This window comes from Muscardinus avellanarius, assembly GCF_963383645.1.
Source record: "Muscardinus avellanarius genome assembly, chromosome: 12".
Lineage (NCBI taxonomy): Eukaryota > Metazoa > Chordata > Mammalia > Rodentia > Gliridae > Muscardinus > Muscardinus avellanarius.
Genome location: NC_137798.1, coordinates 56,298,221 through 56,319,286, shown reverse-complemented (window position 1 = coordinate 56,319,286; position 21,066 = coordinate 56,298,221). Strand labels below are relative to the sequence as shown.

The window sequence follows — 21,066 nt, the reverse complement described above, 5'->3', positions numbered from 1 at the left end:
TCCTCCTGTCTCAGCCTCCCATGTACAGAGATTACAGGCATGTGGCATTGCACTCAGCCACCTGTTTGCTTTTCATTGATTTTCTGAATACTTACCTTAATATTCCTAAGAAACATGTAGTTATTGCTACATGCTTTGTGATTTTTTCCATTTTGTAATTGCTTGTTGACTCCCCACTCTTAAACATTAGAGGATACCTTACATTCTCACATGCACTCTACCTCCACCATGCAAATATACTTTCTCTCCCTAATTCTATCAACAAAAGCACACAGTGACTTTCTCTAGCTCCGTAATCAGAATTTGCATTATTGAGACGCTATAAATGCAGCACGCAGCTGATCTGTGCATAAGTGCATCCTCATGAGATGGTTATCTTTCCTTAAAACATTTTGGTTTTCATGGTTATTATTTTTTTGTGTGTGTTTAATTTTTGTTTTGTTTAAAAAATTTCCCCTTATTTATCCTACACTCTCCTCCAGTTGTCTAAGTTTCCTCTCAGGATATCAGAACACTCGAGGTCACCCTGCGCCGCGTCTTCATGAGTAATCTCTTCTGCACCCCTCCTGCTGGCTGCTCCTTGGCTTGGCTGCTCCACTCAGTCCTTGATTCTGCTCACCCTGTGCTCATCAGCTGTCTAAGATCGTTGTTTTCTGCATCTCCCATCTCTCTTTCTTGGTTTACTCCCCTCTTTTGATAGTACACACGCTGCCAGCACCCCACCCCCAACCCCGGGAAAAGACATGTGTGAGGTCACCATCCTGGGGACATTGCATATCAGAAAACATCTTTCCTCTGCTCCCACCCACAGTGACCGTTTTCCTGGATACAGAACACTCAGATATTTCGTTGTTTACTGGTTTTCATTGTTGCTGAGAAGTCCGATGGAATTCTGACAAGATTAATTAATATTAATGATCATTTGATTCTGGCAAAACAAATATTGGCTGCCTATGTTTTGAAGTTTGACTGGGAGTTGAAGGCAGACAGTCTCCGCACTCAATATGTAAACTCTCTCTTAACTCCTCTCTCCACGTTGTGGATACGAGGTGGTTGGTACCCTGCCTTCGGTGCACCTGCTGTCCCAGCCCCCAGAGCCCCGTGCTGTCACCTCCACAGAACACGAACCCAGCTTCTGCCTGTGTTGGGAAAGGAAATTGCTCAACTGCAGGAGTGAAGCTGAGGTCTGAAGTCAACTGTCGCTGAGGCAGACTCTCGGCCAACCTTTTGCCCTACTCCTCCCCTACTTCTAAACACACTGGTGGTGTCCATTCCTGAGCCAGGGCGCCCCGATGCATCAGCGCAGATGCTTAATGCCTCTTCTTGGCTACCAGGTCAGAATTAGCTGTTTAGCCGGGCGTGGTGGGGATTAGCCGCTTGTAATCCCCGCGCTTGGGAGGCTGAGACAGGAGGATCGCACGGGTTCAAAGCCAGCCTCAGCTACTTAGTGAGGCTCTCGGCAACTTAGTGAGACCCTGTTTCCAAATAAAATATAAAAAAGGTCTGGGAGTATAGCCCAGAGGTAGAAAGCCTCTGGGTTCCACCCCCAGTACCACACACACACAAAAAAAGAATTAGCTGTTTAAAGTCTTTTGACTCATGTAAGACTCATCTGTTTCACAGCTTCTAAGAAGTTGTTGCTATTGCTAGTGTCTCTGCCAGTCTTGTTAGCCTTTACCTGAATACCTGTACTGTCACTTTAACGGGGCTTCAGGAAAGAGCAGAGGGCTGCTTTGGCCTTCCACCCGCCACCTTTGGCCAGACGTCCAGTGGGCTTGAGCCTTAGCCTTCCCTAGGCGGGAGACCTCCGCCACATTTTGACCATGCCTACCATGTGACCCCTTTCACTTATTCTCTCTGGCTTGAAGTTTTTTGAAGGGAAGGAGCTCAGACTGAAGCAAGAGTATTTTGTGGTGGCTGCGACCTTGCAGGATGTCCTCCGACGATTCAAAGCCTCAAAGCCTGGCTCTGCTGGCCACACAGGAACCATGTTTGACACCTTCCCAGACCAGGCAAGCGCTCCATCCGGGGATGCAGGGAGAGTATGGTGAGGGACAGGATTTCCTAGCAGACTTACCCCCCCCTCTCTCTCTCAGTGCTAGAAAAGTGAGGTAGGAATAATATGCGTGGAGACTTCTGTCCGAGTTGGGCATTTTGTCCAGGACTTTCCTAGACATGTGTGAGAACGAGGCGGCCAGACCCTGGGCCACCAGTCACCTTCACATCGATGTCTTTTCCCACCCAGGTGGCCATCCAGCTGAACGACACCCACCCTGCGCTCGCCATCCCCGAGCTGATGAGGATTTTTGTGGATATTGAAAAGTTACCCTGGTCCAAGGTCTGTGTGGCTTGGCTTCCCCCCAACCCCCTTTTAATTAACCAGAATATCTATAGGTGAAGGACTACCAAAAAGTTCCTCCTTCAACTTTTCAAAATAAGTTACCTGAATACCTTTACCTGAATTGCTAACTCCCAACAGTTGAAGATGTGTTTTGCCCTAATGCTGACGGAACCTGTCCTTAATATTTCACAGGGAATATGAGTAAAAACTAAATACATGTCTAGCGTGGTGCAGATCAGTAGTTGTAATGAGGATTATGTTGTGTTTAGCGTGTTTGTGTCTAAGGGGATTTGAAATTAAGCTCACTCACCTCAAAAAAAAAAAAAAAAAACTAATTGAAAGTGTCCCTGTGGCTTTTAAAGTTAGCATTTTAAATGTACTCTGTCTACTGAGTTACTTTAGTATTTACTCTTCAGCTGTTGTGTATTAATAAGTAAATTCATTACTTTGGTAGTGAGGATTTATCAGAATGCTGTGATGAGTTTTATCAGTTTTACAAAAAGCACCCCCCCAACCATGTTGCTATTATCTGGACCACTCGGGTCTGACAGTGTGCGCTCCAGAGGGTCCTGTTGCAGACAGGCCAGCGTTGAATTGGGCAGTCGGGTGCACAGCTGACCCTCCTCTTCCCCCAGGCGTGGGAGATCACCCGCAAGACTTTCGCCTACACCAACCACACAGTGCTCCCAGAAGCCCTGGAGCGCTGGCCGGTGGAGCTGGTGGAAAAGTTGCTTCCTCGACATTTGGAAATCATTTATGAGATCAATCAGAAGCATTTAGATGTAAGTCCATTTCAGAGAGCCTAACCCCTTATCAGAAGGAGGTCTTAAAATGTGAAGTTGGGCACAGTGCCTCCTCTTCCCCAGCTTGAGGCCCAGACTCCTTTCAGTTGATGCATCTGAAATCAAGTCAGAACGGGGCTCTGTTAAAGCCATCTAGAAAGAGCTGGAATGGAGGGTGGCATCTCCCAGGGTTAACTCAGCTCCTCTCTGTGGAAGTGAAATGTTGATTCATGCCATCAAAGATATTGCCAGAAAAGCGGGGTGTGTTGATGCATGCTTATAATCCCAGTGCTTGGGAGGCTGAGACAGAAAGATTGCAAGTTTGATTCCAGCTTCAGCTATTTAATGAGGCCCTCTGCAACTTAGTGAGACTCTGTTTCAAAATAAAGAACAAAAATAGGCCTGGGGGTATAGCAGAGAGGTAGAATGCCCCCTGGGTTCTATCCCCGGTACCTAAAAAAAAAAAAAAAAAAAAAATGTTGCCAGGCAAGTAACATCCCAAGGTTGCTGTAAACTTGAGTGACCAGCAAGATCTTTCTCTTCCTTTGGCTAGAGAATTGTGGCCTTGTTTCCTAAAGATGTGGACCGTCTGAGAAGGATGTCTCTGGTGGAAGAGGATGGAGGCAAAAGGATCAACATGGCCCATCTCTGCATCGTGGGCAGCCATGCTGTGAATGGCGTGGCTAAGATCCACTCAGACATTGTGAAGACCAAAGTGTGAGGATCCTTTACTGTGGCCACAGGTCTTTAATGGGATGGTGCTGGTGAATTCAAGGTTGTACTTCCGGATGAGGACGGGCCCTTTTAAAATGTTTAAAAGTATTTTCTCAGTCCAAAGAACCCTTCTCTTAGAGAAAAGGGAGAGAAAAAAAAGACTTTCTTTTTGAACCATCCTAATTCTAGACTTAAGAGAGGAGAAAAAAGAAACCCATCCTGCTAAAATATCCTGATATGTATGTCAGTGCCAGGAAGTCAGATGGAGGTGACTGGATTTGAAACTTTTCTTGTAATTGTTTTGAATTGCAAATGAATTTCTATTTAGGATGACAGAGCTGCTGCCAGGCCCTGCCTTCACCTTTGTGTCATCTTTCTAAGCCTGAGCTTGGCTGCCTAAGCGTAACCCTGAGCTTTACCCAGTGTGTAGGACCGTGTCGTTTCAGCCACACTCAGCGATCTGTCTCTTCCCTCTCCAGATTTAAGGACTTCAGTGATCTAGAACCAGACAAGTTTCAGAATAAAACCAATGGGATCACACCAAGGCGCTGGCTCTTGCTCTGCAACCCGGGGCTGGCAGAGCTGATCGCAGAGGTAATGAGCAGAGCTGAGAGGAAGGGAGGCTGACAGGCAAGTGAGTGCACTTATAATTTGCAAATCCAATCTGCAGCAGAACTGGCTTCATCTGGGTGTGGCTCATGTTCTCACACAGTGATCCAAGCTGGTTTAATTCTCTGCTATCTGTCGTCATATTGGAATTTTTCTTCCCCTTGTACTGGAGATTGAACCCAGGGTAATTCTACACCCTACTCTGAGCCACGCTCCCAGTCCCTTTTTATTTTTTTATTTTCATAAAGGGTTTAAGTTGCTGAGGCTGGCCTCTAACCTTCAGTCCTCCTGCCTCAGCCCTTCCCAGGATTGTAGGAGTGCACCATCATGCTCAGCTGAAATTCTCAATTTTTGAACAAATCCTTAATTTTTTAATAAATTCTTAATTTTTCCCACAAGTTATGTAGCTGATGATGGTAAACGGTATTCAACACACAGATGGAAGGTGGTATCCCTGTTAATAAAAGAGGATAGCTAAGATAATGTAAATAACAGAACTTGGGTTCTTGGTCACACTTTTCAGTAGATTTCCTTTTTTTTTTTGACACACTTTTTTTTGGTGGTACTCGGGGTGGAACCCAGAAGCTTCCTACCTCCGGGCTATACTCCCAAACCTATTTTATATTTTATTTGGAAACAGGGTCTCGCTAAGTTGCTGAGAGCCTCACAAAGTAGCCGAGGCTGGCTTTGAACCTGCGTGATCCTCCTGTCTCAGCCTCCCAAGCGCGGCGATTACACGCGTGCGCCACCACGCCCAGCTTTTTTTGGACACTTTAATAGCACTGTGATTGCATTTAAAATATCAGCAAAAGCCGGGCATGGTGGCGCACACCTGTAATCCCAGCACTTGAGAGGCTAAAACAGGAGATTCATAGTTCAAGGCCAGCCTCAGCAACTTAGCAAGATCCTTAGCAATTTAGTGAGACCCTGTTTCAGAAGAAAAACCAAAATAGGGTTGGGGTGTATCTTGGAGATAGAATACCCTTGCATACAATCCCTAGTGCCAAATAAATACATATATATATGCACATATATATGTATATATGTATATGTGTGTGCATGTATATGTGTGTACTTGTGTCTATGTGTATATATGTGCAATATGTATATATGTATATATATGCAAAATGTATATATGTGTGTATATATACATATATATACATATACATGTATACATATATACACACACACACACATATATATATATATATATATATGCAAAATTTATTCCTATGGAGATTTTCTGACCTCTTCTGTGAGTGAAACCATTCATTCTGATATCTATGTGGTCCGGGAACTACACTGTTATAGTGAGAGCCTCTCACTACATACTGACAGACACTGCTCGTTCGGGCTTGATTACCATTCCCCAAATTAAAGCCCAATTTTCCTTTCAATTGAAAGAAAATTGGGGAAGACTACGTGAAAGACTTGAGCCAGCTGACAAAGCTGCACCGCTTCCTGGGAGACGAAGTCTTCCTCCGGGAGATAGCCAACGTGAAGCAGGTGAGGGTCCAGGTGTGCCGCCCCTCCTGCCCTCGCTGTGCAGGTTTATACTGTGGATTTTAAACCAGACGCCACCACCCCAAAGCTTCTAAGCCAGCGGGGCTCTGGCCCCGTGCGCTGTCTCACCAGGAGAATAAGCTGAAGTTCTCACAGTACCTGGAGAAGGAGTACAAGGTGAAGATCAACCCTTCCTCCATGTTTGACGTCCAGGTGAAGAGGATTCACGAGTATAAGCGGCAGCTCTTGAACTGCCTGCACGTGATCACCTTGTACAACCGTGAGTCGGCCAGTGGCCCCCGCCCAGCCCGGGGAGGTTGGAGTGGCCGCCAGGCCTGGGTCCCGCCATCCCGGCCAGCAACTGTCTCCCATGCCATCCATTTCTCCATCTCTTTAAGGCATTAAGAAAGACCCTAAGAAGTTATTTGTACCGAGGACAGTTATAATCGGTGGTAAAGTAAGTTGACGCCGCCTGGCGACCAACGGGCTGTAATCTCTGGCCAATTCTGCTCTTCGTCGTTGTCGCCTTCTGTCAATGTTTGCCGTTCTTCCCCCAGGCTGCCCCGGGATATCACATGGCCAAAATGATCATCAAGCTGATCACCTCCGTGGCAGAGGTGGTGAACAATGACCCTGTGGTTGGCAGCAAGTTGAAAGTCATCTTCCTGGAGAACTACAGAGTGTCTCTTGCTGAAAAGGGTACTACCTTGTTGCAAACTATGCAGGGGCAGGGCAGATTCTAGGAATTGTACGCACAGGAAATGGGGTAGCTGACCTCAAGGAGCTAGACACTGAGGGAAGAGGTGTCACTCTTTGAAAAAAATAAGGGAGGAGCTATTAAGAGGGCCCCATGACAATGAAATCAACCAGAGTCGCTAACACAGGGTTACATTGGTAAATACATTTTCCTCCCAGCTGGCCAGAGCTGGGTACTAGTGGAGACTGCCCTGAGGTCTTGGCACAGTGCGTGAGGTGCTATATAAAGGGGAGTTTTGAGGGCTCAGTTCCCAGCCCCAGTTTTGCAAGAGAACACCGATTCCCCAACCTCCGGCTGTTCCTCTGGTCACTGCGTGTTCATATTGCAACAGGGAAGGAGGGCAGACGTCAGGCTGCCAGAGCATGAGGCTTAGATGTGCCCCTGATGTACACTCTCGGGTCACACACGGAGTTCCCACGTGGGGACAGCCTGGCAGGAAGCCAGTGTCTCTTTATGTCCCTTTCTCTGCCTCTGGGACCTTTGTCTATTTGCATCACATTCTGGCCAAGCACCATCCACACACAAATCCCAACTGTGTGTTCACCTATTTCCCAAATTAAAAAGACAGAAAGGGAACATTCTCTCTCTCCGTGGTGTTTTGGGTCCCTTGGGGATACTGTTTAACAACTCTCTACATAAAGAGAAAAGAGCCAAGTTCCTCTGGATGCAAATAAGTGTAAATCTGACTCACAGATAATCTTAGAGTAAAGCAGAGAATTGGTCCTGACCTCAGTGGTCAGAGGTAGGTGTGGGGGTTCAGGCAGCTCTAATTTGTATGGAAATGAGGCTCGCTGGCAGAGGCTTGATGTCTGGCACAGAGCACAGCTCACTTGCATGCGGCTTATTTCCCTGAAGTGAAGATAGGAGGAGGGAGGTGAGAAGTAGAAGGAATGCAGCCATCCAATCTCCTCAGCCTGTCAAAGAGCTGTCAAGAGACCTCAGAGTTTTATGGACCAAGAAAGAGAAGTTGCAATATATTTTATAAAGCAGAAGAAATAAAACTATTTGTGCGGGGGGGGGGGTACTGGGGTTCCTGGAAACCCTTCTACCTCCGGGCTACACTCCCAGACCTATTTTATATTTTTATTTGGAAACAGGGTCTCTTAAGCCAGTGTGGCTGGCTTCGAACCTGCGCGATCCTCCTGTCTCAGCCTCCCAAGCACGGGGATTACAAGTGTGCCCCACCACGCCCGGCAAAATAAAACTATTTTTTAAACGGAAGGAAGAAAAGTGAGAAGAGAAATGCAGTGTCAACATTCATAGCTCAGAGTCAATAAATACTATTAAAAGTTTACAGACCACAAAAGAGTAGTGGAACTGGGCACGATGACGCATGCCTGAAATTCCAGTACTTGGGAATCTGAGACAGGAGGATTGTAAGTTCAAGGCTAGCTTCAGAAACTTAGCAAGATCCTTAGCAATTTAGGGAGACCCTATTTCAAAATTAAAAAAATAAATAAGAGGCTGGTAGTATAACTTGGAGGTAGACTGTCCCTGGGTTCAATCTCCAGTAACAAAATATTAAAAAATAGTAGAAGCACATAGTTCTGTAGCACATCACAAATAGACAAAAGTGGCTGCCTGCATCAAGGAGGAAGAGTAAGCACTCCACACCACTGGAATGATTATCTTGATGCACACATGTTAATTAAATAGGCCAGCTAGATAAATGTTCAGATACAAGGAGATCTAGACTTCTGGGTTCTAGAGAAAAAGAATCACAGAGACGAATGTGCCTGTCTTACAGTCATTCCAGCCACAGATCTGTCGGAGCAGATTTCCACTGCAGGCACTGAAGCCTCGGGGACGGGCAACATGAAGTTCATGCTGAATGGGGCCTTGACCATCGGGACCATGGACGGGGCCAATGTGGAAATGGCAGAGGAAGCCGGGGAGGAGAACCTGTTCATCTTTGGCATGAGGGTAGATGATGTGGCTGCTCTGGACAAGAAAGGGTGAGATGGCAGCGCCTTTTTGGCCAGTGGCCTCCAGGAGGAGCATGAGCTCAAAGGGTTTCGTGCCCACACAGGTGTCCCACATGAGATGTGGCAGCAGAGTATCTCCCATGAGAGGTCAGGGGAGCCTGTTGGCCATAGAGTAGTCGTCTTAGAAAGCCCAGCAAGTAGAAATAAAAGGAGCTCAGGCACGAGTACACGGAGGAGTTTCTATTCATCCCCGGCCATTGCAGCCTCCACAAGCTATTTGGTAATTCTCTGTACCTGTGGGTTTTGATCAAAGACTCACAAGATGAACCAGTATTTAGCTGTAAATTTGTGCATATAATTAAAATCACTGTCCAATACTTCTTTAAGATTTGAAAGAGATGGACCAAAAGACCATGGTAGAGAAGAGACAGGGATATACAGAAGCTCTTGGGAACAGTGAAAACTTAGTATCTAGATAGGTTGTTTAACCTGAATTTAAGCAAGAAATGAAGAGTAATGCCAAAGGATTTCCGAGGATCACATTTGGAGGGTGTCTAATAAACTTCTTGATCTGAAAAAAAATTTTTCTTCAGTTGGGACAAATTTTAAGAATCTGTGAGTCTAAAATATAACTGGTCCCCTTAAACACAATGCTTGTTCAGAGTCATAAGGTCTGCTTTGAAATGGATCTTACTGCATTCTGCCAGGTTAGACTACGGCTCTGTGACTATAGAGTTTTTATGATCTACCACTCTTAGTGTCTTTGGTTATAGACAATAAATCAAACTTAGAGATTAAAAAAATGCCTTTAGGGTCTAGTAACAGAAATTATTTGTACCCATGTTGAAATCTATAATGACTTCTGTATATGCTAGCATTTCTGAATACATTTATTTTTTATTGATACATATAATTATACGGGATGGTATATTCAAATATACCACAATAAATGCATTTTTATAGCTACTGTAGTGTCTAGTATGTGGTCAGTCACACACACTAACAGAACCTTTATTTCCTCACCTCTCCACTCCTGACCCCATAGGTATGAGGCAAAAAAATATTATGAGGCCATTCCAGAGCTGAAGCTGGTCATTGATCAGATAGACAATGGCTTCTTTTCTCCCAAGCAGCCTGACCTCTTCAAAGACATCATCAACATGCTATTTTATCATGACAGGTGAGTTCCCACAAGAAGAGGGTATACTGTGAGTTGTGAAAGGGGGACAAGAATACCTTAAACCAACTTCAACCCAGTTGTGTGATTAGCAGAGAGCTGTGGTCTTACCAGCTAGTGTAAGCTTGGAAAATAGTCACCAACAAAATCAACAAGGCTTCGGAGTAAGACCCTCAACCTGCCATTATTCTCCTTCTACTGATAGACTCAGCTTTCAAATGCATCCATATATGATGACATTGTTTTACATGTGGGAAGAAGCGTACAAGGGTTGAGGGCTGGTGAACATTCTTGTGAATGGAAATAGGAGTTTGGTAAACTGACCAGGTCTGACATTAAGCAAAAAAGAATTCTAAGTGGGATCTTAGCTTTAATGTGTTAATGAAATTTTTGCTATTTTGTTTTTTCTTCAAACCACACCAAAATATATATATATATATATATATATAGGTTTAAAGTCTTCGCAGACTATGAAGCGTATGTCAAATGTCAAGAAAAAGTCAGTCAGCTGTACATGGTAAGTTGTAGAGATTTATAAAGGAACCAGTTTACTATGGTTAATTAAAATGCTCTTTCTTTTCACTAAATCTAAATAGCAGGGCCCCATGAAGCAATTTAAAAAAGGGTGGCCTGGGCCGGGCGTGGTGGCACACACTTGTAATCCCCACGCTTGGGAGGCGGAGACAGGAAGATCGCGCAGGTTCGAAGCCAGCCGCGCTGGCGTAAGAGACCCTGTTTCAAAAATATAAAATAGGTCTGGGAGTGTAGCCCGGAGGTAGAAGGGCTTCCAGGAACCTCAGTACCACCAAAAAAAAAAAAGAAAAAAAGGGTGGCCTAGCTCAGTGGCAAAGTATATAACCAGCAAGTGTGAGGCACTGAGTTTGATCTCCAGCATACAAAAGAAAAAAGGGGGGGAGGAAAAAAAAGAAATGAGGTAACTGTCCAACTATTCAGATCAGAACCTGACTTTTTCCAAGTTTAGACAGAGGCTGGGGTTGGATATTTCAGTAACAATTACAAAGTTTTTAGTACCCAAGTAAAAACCACAAAACACATATTTATTGGCCACCTACCATGTAGCAGGCACATCCTGGAAGCTCAGGATATACAGTACTTGTGAGAGAGGAATGGGGTCTTAGCCAGGCTAGCACTGTGCTGGCCCTGAGAACACAGTGCGGACCAATCAAGGTCCTTGCCCCGTCCCTCCAGCAGCCTGCAATGCCAGGGCCCTAGGCAGAGGTGCGCATCACAGGCCCCACGGCAGCCGTTTCAAAGCACAAGTGCTGCCTTCCTCCTCCCACAAGAGGTTCTGGCCCAGCCGTGGGTGGGATTCACCACTGGTATTTGAAAAACCTGCCACGATGCCTCTAAGGCCGAGCCTTAGTTTGTTGGGATAAGGACTGACCCCCTATTCTTTGAGAATGACAAAGTACCCCTCCTGCGCTACTCATGAAGTGGGGCTATAAGAATAGAATGTAAATATACAGAAATGAGAGGCTTTCTGTTTGAAGTTTTAAAAAGAACAAAAAACACTAATGGGGGGGCCACAGCCATGTGAATAAGCCTCCCCATATACAAAGATACATCTTTATCAAATAGACCTCTAGGTGTATTTTGTAAAGATGTGGAAAAGTTGATTATGTCTACTAAGAAAGGCTTTTGGTGAAGGTCAGGTATCCCAGAGGAGTGGACACAGGAGGGAGGCGAGCTTGGTGCTGGGACCCCAGGACCCCGGAAGGGCTTCACTGCCATTTCTCTGTTCCTTTTCCAAAGCAGGTCACAGGTAGTTCCTGTGATCATCCCGGATGGCCCACTGGGGTTTTAAAACAGAAGCACTTACAGCCTTTATATTCTGGTTTGAGTCCGACCCTTCCCCCAACAGTGATATAGACCAGAGAAAATTCAGGGCTGTGACCCAGGTTGGTGGTTGTAGGGCGGAGCCAAGCTGTGAGCAGCCACAGGCTGCCCCAGGAAGTCAAACACAGAGGAAAGAGAGCGTGAATAAAACAGCAGGAGAGGAAACTGTGAACAGGGACAAGGACAAACGTGGGTGTCAATTTTATTCTGCAGAACCTCTCTGATAATTTTATGGCCCAAATTCAAAGGACGCCCATGGAGAAGTCCAGCATTGATTCAGTCTCACTTGTTTATTAGTGCAGATGGCAGTTTTCTCTCTTAACAATAAGCATATTGTTGAGGCTTAGTAAACATGACCTGCAATAGCTTGGAAACCTATTCATTATCCCTTTAAATAGTTGAAGAAAGGGATGATAGGAAGCTTTTACTTCCCTCTTATTATAGCAAGTTTCCAAAAATCTAAATGAACTAATTTCAGGCTGTTTTGCAAAACCTGAAGGTGCTATGATAATTTTAGTCTTTCTTTAAGAGGCTTATCATGCATTGTTAAGGGCTTTGAATAACTACCCATAAACTTTCAGAGTTCCTTGCAAAATCATGAGGCTTTAAGCCAAACATCTTTTACTATTCTCTAACATAAAATTATGAGATTATGAATTGATATTTTTATTAAGGGTAAGGCCTTTATTCACCCTTTTTGAAATCCCAATAGAGCTTTTGGGATTTAAGTAAACCTGCTGGGCCAGGTACCTTCAGAAAGAACACGATGAGCTGAGCTGGCCAACAGAGCCTTTCATGCATTGTCTGCCAGCGGAAGAGCTAATGTTCTAGGGAGACTGTTTCAGACTTTTTGAGCTACATATTAAATCTCTTGACCCAGAATCTTGCAGACAATGAATATTAGTCTCTTCCTGCCCCTTAAGGGAGGTATCTTCATTCAAAATTAAACATGGGAAATATGGCTTACATGCCAAAACATTGTAACCACAGCCAGATTTACCAAGTAGAGAATATACATCCATGGTTTCTCTGAAAGTGAAAAATCCTTCTTTTTCATTCCTAAGAGAAATCTACTTTGAATAGGAGACAAAGCACAGTTCTTCCCCACCTGCCTGTCAGCTTGGAGCAAATGTACTTACAGCTCCCCATGGTTTATTCCTGTGATCTTCCCCTGCACTGTGCTTGGCCTGACAGTTGTCACTAAGCTCGCTGGGCACTCAGGCCTTGGGCCATGTATGCATATGTTGTTTACAGAATCCAAAAGCCTGGAACTCGATGGTGCTCAAAAACATAGCTGCCTCGGGGAAGTTCTCCAGTGACCGGACCATCAAGGAATACGCCAGGGACATCTGGAACATGCAGCCTTCAGATCTGAAGATCTCCCTATCCAATGAGTCTAGTGATGGCGTGATCAAAGCCAATGGAAATTGAGTCAACGTTTCTAGGGAAAAATAACTTCTTATTAACTTTGAACGTTTTTACAGCATTCATTGATTTTTTGCCTTGTTTTGTTAGCTAATAATTAGCTAACTATCTCTGGGACTGGGAAGGGAAAATGTATGCCTGTGTTTAGGGCTTAAAAATAAATTAAATTTTCAAGGGCTTCATAAGTGCCAAATCTTATTACTTTATAGCAGATCAGTAGCCTGCTAGGGCTTTCCCCAAAACTAATCAGAAAGCTAGAAAATCAATTTGGAACTTTTTAATGCCATTTAAATAAACTACACTAAAATGTACATTTTTCTTTTAACTGCAGTGAAGTACCTTTCTGACACTGCTAATTCTAAATCAAAGGCTTTGGTCCATTCAGGCTACTATAACAAAATGCCATAAACTGGATCACTTACAAGTGACGGAAACTTATTTCTCATGGTTCTGGAAATGAGAAATCCAAGATCAAGGGGCTGGTGGATTTGGTGTTTGGTAAAGGCCACTTTCTGGTTCTTAAATGAGGCCTTCTCACTGTGGTCTCCCATGGTGCAAGAGATAAAGAGCCACTTTGAGTGTTTATAAGGGCACCAGTCCCACTCATGACAACCAGCCCTCATGACCCAGTCACATCTCCAAAGGCTCCATCTGCTGACACTACCACCTTGACTAGGTTTCAACATATGAATTTGGGGACAGACACAGACATTCATGTCCCAGCAACCAACCTATTCACAAAATCTCCAGGGTGTTTGATGACTACACATGTTTACATGGGATCCAAATTTTGCCAAATTCTGATTCTCTAACTAAGGTTTCAGCATGTTCACCAAGTGGAAGATGAGGAGTTACGTGAAAACACCCATGCTCTCCTTATTAAGATGATAAATGACTTGGGGAAGCATCAGTGGTTTCGGCTCACACAAGCAGCCCTAGTACAATTCTGCAGAAAGAAAACACATATCGCGGGTGGTGTCTGGACCAAGTCTTCACTGAAGAGCTCCGCTGCTCTCAGACCTCATGCCCACTGCGTGCTCAGGAAATCTCTGCAGAAACAGGACCTGGATCAGCTCCCGTCCCCCTCTAAGCAAGACACTGCATTCCTGATTGCCTTATGGGAAGATAAGCGTATTTAACAAAGCGGTTCTTACCTCACTGTCTTTAACAGTGCTGGGCTTTTACAAAGAAAGTTGTGTTGGAAGCCAGGAGGAAAGATAACCATCTTCACCCTCTCTTTGTTCCTGTAGGCGTTGTACGCAATTTCATAGAGCTGAGAGATACAGAAAGATGGGGATTCAAAAGTCATGGCTTCCTAGATTTCCCTTAAAAGGTACAGAAGCAACCAACTTGGAGGATTTGTCTCACTAAGTCCATGACAGTAGGGATTCTCTGAGTTCCCTCCTGGCTGCCTCTATAGCTACAGAACAGAGTGCTACACAGCTAATATCCAAAACAGATAAATCTTCATCCTTCTTCTGCCCGCACCTCACTGCTAAGGCACAAGGAACGCTACAGACCCATTCTAGGACAGGTTAATTTAAAGGAAAAAAACTGGCCTGGCTGGGCGCAGCACTGCAGGCCTAGGACCCAAGCAACCCAGGAAGCTGAGGCAGGAGGATGGCAAGGGCAAGGCCAGACTGGGCAACTTTGTGAGACTCTGCCTCAGAATAGAAAATAAAGGGCTGGAGTGTGCTCAGTGGTAAGTGCCCTGGGTTCAATCACCAGCACACAAAATAATAAGTGAAGGAATGAATAAATAGATGGAAGAACCGCACCCCTTTGTAGAGCCATCCTGTGGAGGCAACACAGAGGTCCCCACAGCAGTCTGGAAGATTCTCTGCACTTGGAGAGCCACAGTCCTCTGCAGAGGGGCCAGCTCCACCCACAAGCACTCCTTTGAGCTAAGTAGCTGAGACACTGATGTCCGTTGTATAAACCAGGCCACATGGCTATTTAGGGGCCCCTCGAATGTCAGAGGCCCTCCTTAAAGCTCCAATCAAAGTTCAACTGGGAAAGAAAAATAAAGATGAGCTAAGCAGTGTGTTTTAGTGGCCCTGTGCTCTTCGATTACCTTTTCTCCACACTCCAAAGGCACCGTCTTGTCGTCCTCTCCATGTAGGATGAGCAGGGGAGACGACAGGAATTTAACACTAGGGATTTAACAAGGAGGAGAAAGGCAGGCAGGTCAAGAACTGTACTTTGAGCTCTTTCCTGTTCTAAGGCAAAGCTTTAGCAAAACACAGTTTCTCCAAAAAACACAAGCAATCTTTCCTTCTTCCCAAAGAATAGCAGCTTGATGTAGTAAAAACATGCTTTTTTTTTTTTCCCCTCTTGAAGCACGTTTCCCTTTATTCTATTTGCTCATATGTTTCCATTGCATATTTCATTGCTTTTACTTCTGTGTGATTTTTGGAAGTGCTGAAGAATGTTTTGTTGTATTTTTGTGGTACTGGGGATTGAAACCCAGGGGTATTGACCTCTAAGCTACCCTTCACCCCTACTTTATTTTGAAACAGGGTCTCATTAGGTTGATGAGAGTCTCACTATTTGCTGAAGCTGTCCTCAAACCTGCAATCCTCCTGTAACTCAGCCTCCCAACAACCAGGATTACAAAGGTACGCTACCACCACGCTCAGCTTGAAACACTGGATTTGTACAGTGTTAGAAGACTTTATCTTTTTCCTCATTCCACCTTATTTTGTAATATCTGAAATATATATATATATATTTTTTTTGTGTGTGTGTGTGGTACTGGGGGTGGAACCCAGAGGCTTTCTACCTCTGGGCTATACTCCCAGACCTATTTTATATTTTATTTGGAAACAGGGTCTCACTAAGTAGCTGAGGCTGGCTTCGAACCCGTGTGATCCTCCTGTCTCAGCCTCATAAGCGCGGAGATTACAAGCGTGTGCCACCACGCCCAGCATAATATCTGAAATATTTGAATTCAAAAGTTATAAAAGAAAACTCAAAACCCCAAAGTAATAAAAACTATCAAAAACCAATTAAAAATTGGGGGGGGGGCCAGACGTGGTGGCGCACACTTGTAATCCCCGTGCTTGGGAGGCGGAGACAGGAGGATCGTGCAGGTTCGAAGCCAGCCTTGCTGGCTCAAGAGACCGTTTCCAAATAAAAATATATAAAAATATGTATGGGAGTATAGCCCGGAGGTAGAAGGGTTTCCAGGAACCCCAGTACCACCAAAAAAAAAAAAAAATTGTGGGAAAACTACCCCAAATCCTAGCTCCCATCTAAAAATGCTAAAACAGTATTTTTTATTTTATTCATTTATTTTTTTATTTAGTGGTACTGGATATTTGCAGTTGGAACCCAGAGGCACTCTACCTCTGAGATACACCCCCAGCTCCCCAGCCCTTTTTATTCTTTTTTTTTTTTTTCCTTGAAACAGCCTCTCACTGAGTTGCAAAGGGCCTCACTAAGTATCTGAGGCTGTCTGCAAACCTCGATCCTCCTGTGTCAGCCTCCCAAATGCTGGGATTACAAGCGTCTACCACCACGCCCAGCCACTAGAACAGTATTCTAAGAAAAATAAAAACAACATTCAGACTTATCATCGCTCAGTCACAGGAGAGTTATCCCTGTAATTTCACAGGTAGAGTAACACCATTAGCTTACTTCTCATCATTAGGGAAGATTATTTTCTCTCTCTTCATAGCATCTTTAATGGCATGCAAACATCTTGGAAGTCTCTGGAAAATCTGTTTTTAAAGAACAAAACAAAAACATTAATGGGACAAGTGTCCCATAGCTGTGCCATTTGTCAAAGTCCCTCACTGTGAACTAGCATACTGAGTGGTGACTTTCCAAATATAATAAATATGTTAAAACTTGTAAAAGGTAATTCATAGCCGGGCGTGGTGGCGCACGCTTGTAATCCCAGCGCCTGGGAGGCTGAGACAGGAGGATCGCACAGGTTCGAAGCCAGCCTCAGCTACTTAGTGAGGCTCTCAGCAACTTAGTGAGACCCTGTTTCCAAATAAAGTATAAAGTAAGTCTGGGAGAATAGCCCGGAGGTAGAAAGCCCTTGGATTCCATCCCCAGTACCACACACACACACACACACACACACACACACACACACACAGTAATTTGTGTCACTATAGGTAATTTGGGGGAAAAAAGGGAACAAAGAAATGAGTCACGCATATTTCTACCATTGTAAATAATCACTGTTGGATTAACATTTGGCTTTATTTTCTATCTTGTTTCAAAATATAAATTTCAAGCCAGGTGCAAGATGCATGCCTGTAATCCCAGTATTTGGGAGGCTGAGACAAGAGGGTCACAGGTTCAAGTCCAGCCTCAGCAACTCAGACCCTGTTTCAAAATAAGAAATAAAAATGGCTTCAGGAGCCAAATGTGGTGGTACACATTTGTAATCCCAGCATTTGGGAGGCTGAGACAGGAGGATTGTGGTTCACAGGCAGCCTCAGCTACTTAGTGAGGCTCTTTGCAACTCAGTGAGATCCTGTTTCAAAATAAAGAATAAAAAATAGGGCTGAGGGTGTAGCTCGGAGGTAGAATGCCCCTGGGTTGCATCCCCAGTACTGCAAAAAAAAAAAAAAAAGAAGAAGAAGAAGAAAGAAAGAAAAGAAAAAGAGCCGAGCACATGGTGCACACCCGTAATCCCAGCTACTTGACAGAGGAAAAGGTTTGCAAATTTGAGACCAGCCTGGACAACTTAAACCCTGTCTCAAAATTCAAAAGAGGCCAGACATGACGACACATACCTATAATCCCAGGATTTAGGAAGCAGAGACAGGAGATCTCAAATTCTTAAACACATGCTAATTTAGCAAGATCCTGTTTTAAAATAAAAAATAAAAGGGCTGGGGGTGTAGCTCAGAGGGAGAACACCTTTGGGTTCAACCCCCCACCCCAGTACCACACACAAAAAAAAAGATAATAATAAGTAATATTTTTAAAAAGACTTTTGGGCATGGTGGTACACATCTCTAATTTCAGTACTTGGGAGGCTGAGAAAGGAGGATCACAGGCTCAAAATCCACCTCAGCAACTTAGCAAAAGCCCCTTCGGCAACTTAGGAAGACCTTGTTTCAAAATTTTAAAAAAGGGCTGAGCGTGTAGATCAGTGGTAGAACACTTGTTTAGCATGCACAAGGCCCTGGGTTCAATCCCCAGCACCATATTAAGTAAATTAATAAATTACTAAAGAAGAAATAATGAAAAATTACTAAATAATTAATAAGTACTGTTGGGAGCCATTAAGGCCTTCCCCTAGATTGGTGTCTCTGACTTAGCTGACTGTCCTTCGCCCAGAGTCAACAAGGTTTGGGGTTATGGAAAGTTCAAAGAGGTCCAAGAGAGGATCAGGTGGTGATGACACGAGGGTACTGATAGGCCTATCTGTAATGATGTGTTTTGTATTGGTCTGTATTGTATTCTGGTGGTGGTAGCACGAGAATGTTGATTGACCTGTAGCTGTGTATAAATACCTCTGGAAAAACAAGTCAGTGTCAGCGCAATAAAGACGAGATTGACCCAGAAGCTGCGTTGGCCAGGAGTGTCCGCGCGATAGAGAATACTGACCCAGGCATAGTCATCAACCTGTAGAAAATATTGACCCACGAACAGGGGTCGACCAGTAGAGATAGTGGCTCCCCCACATTAGGGTTAAAAACTCTTCATCCTCACGCCTCACTTGAGAAACCCTACTCTTGCCGGCTGGCTCTGGCAGGTGGTGGCCTGTACGGGGACAAATTCTGAAACTGAGGATCCCGTGAAGGACACCGCTGAATAAAAAAAGAGCACGCTCGAAAGATTTTTTGGCCCGCGCTTGAGAGACAGGAGGATCGCGCAGGTTCTAAGCCAGCCGTGCGCGCTGGCTTAGGAGACCCTGTTTCCAAATAAAAATGTAAAAATAGGTCTGGGAGTGTAGCCGGGAGGTAGAAGGGCTTCCAGGAACCCCAGTACCACCAAAAAAAAAAAAAAAAAAAAGATTTTTGGTAGCAGTGAAACGTGGGAATTTTGTAATATATAATCGGTCACTAAAGTAAAGCTTTGAGCAAAAGAAACTAAGCCGGCAAATGAAGAAAGAAACTAAGAAAGTGAAGAAACTAAGATAGAAAGTGAAGAAAGAAACTAGGATAGAAAATGAAGGCGCCTAACGTGTAAATAGTAATAAAGGATAGGTCAGAAGATTAGTTCCTAACGTAAGCGTTGTAAAAATCCAATGGGTCAAAAAATATACAATGGGTCAGAAGATTAGCTTTTGTTTTTGTTACATAGGCTTTTTGTTAGAGAAACCAGGAGGGAACATGAGGGCGCTTTGCCTTCGCTTCCTGAAGAAGATACTTTAGATACTGAAAGAGGAGCATTTTGAGGAGACTGCTGCTCAGCACCGTAGAAATGAGTTGGGGGCTTATCCAGACATTCCAAGAACAGTCACCGGAGCCTGATTTTTGTATAAAGCAATTACAAATAGCCTTAGAGACTTTAGTTAAACGGGTAGATCAGATAGCTCCTTCAAATAGTGAAAAGGGAGGATCAACAATATTCTCCTATTATCAGCAATGCAAGCCTTCAAAATTCTCCCACTGTAGCATTTGCTACACAAAACAGTGAAAAACACAGATCTTTATTTTTACTATCACCACTTCAAGCAGCTATAAATCGCGCTGCAGAAAACGGAGAAGATACTAAAGGATTCAGAGCTTTTCTAGTAACTGAAGACCCTGATGGTCAAGGAAATGTTATTAGGGGACACAGGCCTTTTCCTAATAAACAATTAAAAGAATTAAAAATAGCTTGTGCTCAAAATGGACCAACAGCACCTTTTACTCAAGCCATGTTAGAATCTCTCTCTATGGAGGCTTTGTGTCCTTCTGATTGGAAACAGCCCGAGCTTGTTCATCAGGGGGTGATTTTTTATTGTGGAAGTCTGAATTTGCAGAACAATGCCAATCCACAGCAGATTTGAACATAGCTCAGGGAATACCCATAAATTTTGATGTGTTAGCAGAAGGACAGTTTAGGGAGACTGCTCAGCAATTGAAATTTAGTCTAGCTTCTTATGCTCAGACCAATGCTGCTGCGTGTCGAGCATGGAACAAGTTGCCTTCTTCAGGAAAACAAACAGAAGATCTTTCAAAAATAAGACAGGGACCAGATGAGCCATATCAGGAGTTTGTAGCCAGGTTATTACAAACTGCTAGTCGATTGATAAGCGACAGTGAAGCAGGGCTGTTGCTGGTAAAGCAATTAGCCTTTGAGAATGCTAATACTGTTTTTCAAGCTGCCTTACACCCTTTTAAAAAGAAAGACCTGTCTGATTATATTCGACTATGTTCCGATAAAGGACCTGCATATACACAGGGACTAGCTAAGGCTGCAGCATTACAAGGGAAAACTGTACAAGAAGTCCTTTTCCAACAACATAAATCAGGATCTAAGAATAATATGGTTAAAAGCTATGGGTATAGACAAAATGGTCATTTAGTTAACTGTCCACGGAGGCAGAATGCTAGTAATAGACGAGAGCCAGGCTTATGCCCTCGATGTAGAAGAGGGAAGCATTGGGCTAAGGAATGTAAATCAAGGACTGATGAGCAAGGGAATCGGTTCCTGTCAGGAAACGGGAAGAGGGGCCCGCCTCAGGCCCCGCAGCAACAATGTTATGGGGCACTTCAGACAGCTGTACCACAGCAGGACAACTCTCAACAAAACAAACCATTCAGGACTTATTCAGAGCAACCCCAGGCAGCGCAGGATTGGACCTCTGTGCCTCCACCTATACAGTATTAACTCCTGAAATGGGAATGCAGGCCCTTCCTACTGGTGTTTACGGTCTGTTACCTAAAGGGACAGTAGGATTGTTGTTAGGACAAAGTAGTGTCACCATGAAGGGAATTATAGTAGCCCCTGACATAGTTGATTCTGTCTATGAAGGAGAAATAAAAATTATGACACATTCTCCTCAAGGGATAGCTGTT

General features: G+C 44.2%; 2 protein-coding genes across 2 annotated transcripts in view; one reads left to right on the top strand and one right to left on the bottom strand.

Annotated features, from left to right (window-relative positions):
• PYGL (glycogen phosphorylase L) overlaps nt 1-13,096 on the top strand; it is a gene marked incomplete at both ends in the record, with an annotated part of 36,499 nt that extends 23,403 nt beyond the window's left edge. The window contains 13 exons of the mRNA XM_080706961.1: nt 1,869-2,012; nt 2,246-2,338; nt 2,977-3,123; nt 3,677-3,840; nt 4,317-4,431; nt 5,851-5,952; nt 6,082-6,229; nt 6,348-6,406; nt 6,507-6,648; nt 8,454-8,661; nt 9,677-9,811; nt 10,259-10,325; nt 12,920-13,096. Of these exons, the coding sequence (XP_080563087.1) occupies nt 1,869-2,012; nt 2,246-2,338; nt 2,977-3,123; nt 3,677-3,840; nt 4,317-4,431; nt 5,851-5,952; nt 6,082-6,229; nt 6,348-6,406; nt 6,507-6,648; nt 8,454-8,661; nt 9,677-9,811; nt 10,259-10,325; nt 12,920-13,096 (1,701 nt within the window). The remainder of the gene's footprint in view (nt 1-1,868; nt 2,013-2,245; nt 2,339-2,976; nt 3,124-3,676; nt 3,841-4,316; nt 4,432-5,850; nt 5,953-6,081; nt 6,230-6,347; nt 6,407-6,506; nt 6,649-8,453; nt 8,662-9,676; nt 9,812-10,258; nt 10,326-12,919) is intronic.
• A 1,015-nt stretch (nt 13,097-14,111) lies between these two features.
• The window catches only part of ABHD12B (abhydrolase domain containing 12B), a gene marked incomplete at both ends in the record, with an annotated part of 30,799 nt that continues 23,844 nt past the window's right edge, over nt 14,112-21,066 (bottom strand). Inside the window, 4 exons of the mRNA XM_080707148.1 lie at nt 14,112-14,139; nt 14,245-14,363; nt 15,165-15,243; nt 16,730-16,812. Of these exons, the coding sequence (XP_080563274.1) occupies nt 14,112-14,139; nt 14,245-14,363; nt 15,165-15,243; nt 16,730-16,812 (309 nt within the window). The remainder of the gene's footprint in view (nt 14,140-14,244; nt 14,364-15,164; nt 15,244-16,729; nt 16,813-21,066) is intronic.